This window comes from Austrofundulus limnaeus, unplaced genomic scaffold (assembly GCF_001266775.1).
Source record: "Austrofundulus limnaeus strain Quisiro unplaced genomic scaffold, Austrofundulus_limnaeus-1.0 Scaffold1120, whole genome shotgun sequence".
In the NCBI taxonomy this organism is placed as follows: Eukaryota; Metazoa; Chordata; class Actinopteri; order Cyprinodontiformes; family Rivulidae; genus Austrofundulus; species Austrofundulus limnaeus.
The window spans coordinates 16,623-19,690 of record NW_013953522.1 but is presented as its reverse complement, the minus strand read 5'-3'; the positions used below and the strand labels follow the sequence as shown (position 1 = coordinate 19,690).

General features: G+C 37.9%; 1 protein-coding gene and 1 pseudogene across 1 annotated transcript in view; both read left to right on the top strand.

The window, feature by feature from the left end:
- The window catches only part of si:ch211-132g1.3 (uncharacterized), a gene marked incomplete at its 3' end in the record, with an annotated part of 19,164 nt that overhangs the window by 878 nt on the left and 15,218 nt on the right, over nucleotides 1-3,068 (top strand). Inside the window, 1 exon segment of the mRNA XM_014030811.1 lies at nucleotides 1,181-1,342. Coding sequence (XP_013886265.1) covers nucleotides 1,181-1,342 — 162 coding nt within the window.
- Nucleotides 2,299-2,564, top strand: LOC106534237 (dnaJ homolog subfamily C member 3 pseudogene; annotated as a pseudogene).

The window sequence follows — 3,068 nt, the reverse complement described above, 5'->3', positions numbered from 1 at the left end:
CTGTAGGTCTAAATATTAATCAGACATTTATAATATTATTTTACACTCTGTAGGTCTAAATATTAATCAGAGGACAAAGTAATATTTAATAGTTTGTGTTAAATTTAACATGATTCAACAGAGCTAAACTCTGTATTTATGCTCCACAAGCTAACATCTGCTAACCAGTTTAATAAATAACAGTGATTACATGGACTTTATAAGATTATTTTAATTTTAAACTGTTACATTATGTTCTGCTCAGATCACATTGAGCTAAATAAGATCAAATCTGCTGACTTGTGTTGTAAAATGAGACGTTTTCTTGTTTATCTTCTGTTAATAAATCCATAACACAAACAGCTTTTCTGACATTATTTAAAACATTAGATAGATTATATGAACTGTAAAATATTAATAACAACTGGGTTACTATTATTATTAACAGTTTTAATGATTTCTCCATCGTCAGTCCTTTTTTCTGCTCTGTTGTCAACATGTACAGTAATGGGAAATCCAGAGTCTTGACCGTTTAGTGTTAGCTGTTAGCTTCACCAGCCGATCACACGGTCAGGTGGTTTCTGCTCACTCCAGCTGTTCTGTAGAACCTCCTTGGACGAGACCCATTTTCCACTGTAATATGACAAAAGTGTTTATTGTTATTGTTGTTATTATCTGGAGTCATTAAACTTTCTGCCAAAGGTATTAAAACCAGATTAATCATGGTACTGTAGCCTAAATAAAGCGATGTATGTTCAGGTTAGATATCAGTAAGAAGTCAGAAGAAGTCAGGTTTAACGAGGAACCTGCTTTCATTTTGCAAGCAGTACTTTAGAAGTTGAACATATACAGGAATATATTTATTTAGGCTTTTAATGGTGACATGTATGCATGTATGTATCTAATATGCTCATGAAGTCAGAAGGTATAGGTTCATGCTGTGTTTTTTCTGTGTATAAAGATCAGGAGTAATTCAGCAGAGCTTTGCACTTCATGACAGATCAGAATACAGTACAGACAACTAGAAGACGGAGAAAAAGCTGCATTTTATTTCTTTGCTCTATTAGCTATAAATTGGAGTTGGAGAAGAAAATGTGTTGATTAAAACTCAAAAAGTGTAGAATGTCAAAGATGCCCATCTGTAATAATTTTTAATTTGTTTAGGAAGTAAATATGTTTATTTTTATTTTTAAATTTGCAGCCCAAATGATTCTTTCGCCCAAAAATGCAGTGGTTAAAGGTGAGGTCGTCCTCGTCCCTGCTCATGTGTCTGCTAAAATCATAGATGTGACCTGGAAGCACAACAGTGACATCGCCTTGGAGTGGGGTGGAATCAATGTTAAAAGTTTCCGTGAGTTTGAAAGTACGTTCATCTGAGATTTTACATTATACTCATGTCAACGTTTATCATTTTAAGGGGACATGTCAAGCTTTTAAATCCTTTTTCACATTTAGGTTAGGGCTGGGTATGGCTGAAAATTGTACCAGGATAGAAGAATTTCATTTCAAGATTCAGGAGTTTTATTGTCAAATGCACAGCATTCAGCTGTACAATGAAATTCTTACTTTGTAGTTCCTCCTTTTACCGACAGTCAGAGATTAAACTTATCAGTTGATATAGATAATTATTGATTAGGTTCAGAGGTGTCCCGATTCCGATACCAGTATCGGTATCGGATCCGATACCAGCATCAAGTACTCATACTCGTACTCGTAAAAGCTGGCCGATACTCTTAACCGATACCGCTTTTGTCCCCTCCTGTGCTMCGCTGCAGCACAAAGGGTAAACAACAATCCATACCAGGCGGTGGCGCTAATGCACTGACAAGTTATTTCCGACCGCACCCCTGAATAACAGAAGAAGAACGATGAGANCATATCCCACATCTGTTGTGTCCGTGCCTTCACTGCCCAGGGCCCTTTMGAGACCGTGGGCCCCTGGGCAATTGCCCAATTGCCCATATGGTTAATCCGGCCTTGAACACAACTTTTCTTTAGGTAAGACTCAAACCAGACAAGTAATGCACTGTCAGTCGGCCCAGTTCTCTGGTTGCTTCATAAGTGCACAAATTTGATGCATATAATGTTTTCCATTTCTGCAACTCCACATGGAAAAGCTGGTAATAAAAAAAAAGTTGTTTACACATCAATTACACATTGAAACTTCACATTGAATCGCGCAATGACCGCCTGATTATAATCAAAGTCACATGTTTATGGCACTGCTGGCCTTCCATACTGTGCTGCCGTGGCTCTTCTCWGTTGAGCCAACAGCAGTGGGCGGGACTTCACGACCAATCCAGCCAATCAGCGCCCCCCACGACCGGACAGCGGAGTGTTTATGCTCGGGCTGTGTCTGCTAGGTGAAAGAAAGCAGTGCCCAACAGCAAAAGCGGACAACACATGGACCAGCTGACGGTTAAGAGACACATCTAGTCTAAAGGACGTCGCGTCAGGTTCTCGGGATTTAAAGAGAGAGAATTTGCGAGCTTCAAATTCAACCATGGTTTCCTTTGACCATGTAACTAACAAGATAGTGACTTACATGCCATATGTTCTTGTTTTGATGGACATGCGGTTTGAAGGTAAGATGCTATAGCCACAGTTTAGCAGCATGTTTTTATAAGGGTTACCACGTTTATTTAACAGTGTCATCAACTTTAACACTTTGCTTTGTTGTGGCCAAACTAATAGTTGCAGTGACAGCGTCAGCTTGCTAACCTGCTAGCTTTGTTTATGACTTAAGTTGGCTAATTATTAGTTAACTTTACCTTAGGTAAGTTGTCTGATTTGTTTAAGCCTGTAAGTTGTCAGTAGTAAAATTGGTAAGCATTATCCGTTCCTACGAATGCAATTATTGCAACTTAGGCTTACTATAAATAAAACGTGTGAAAGCTGCTCCTGACATCTGGATTCAGATATTCATAATAGTTATAATTCAAAAAGTGAGAACTGTACAGTTATTTACGTTTACTATAGATCCTTATAAACGTTATACATACACCTATTTTTTAAGATTACTGTATATTTACTTTTACTGTGTATTTTGGTTTTTAGCTGTACAGTGTCCTTGGTGTCCTGAAAAGTGC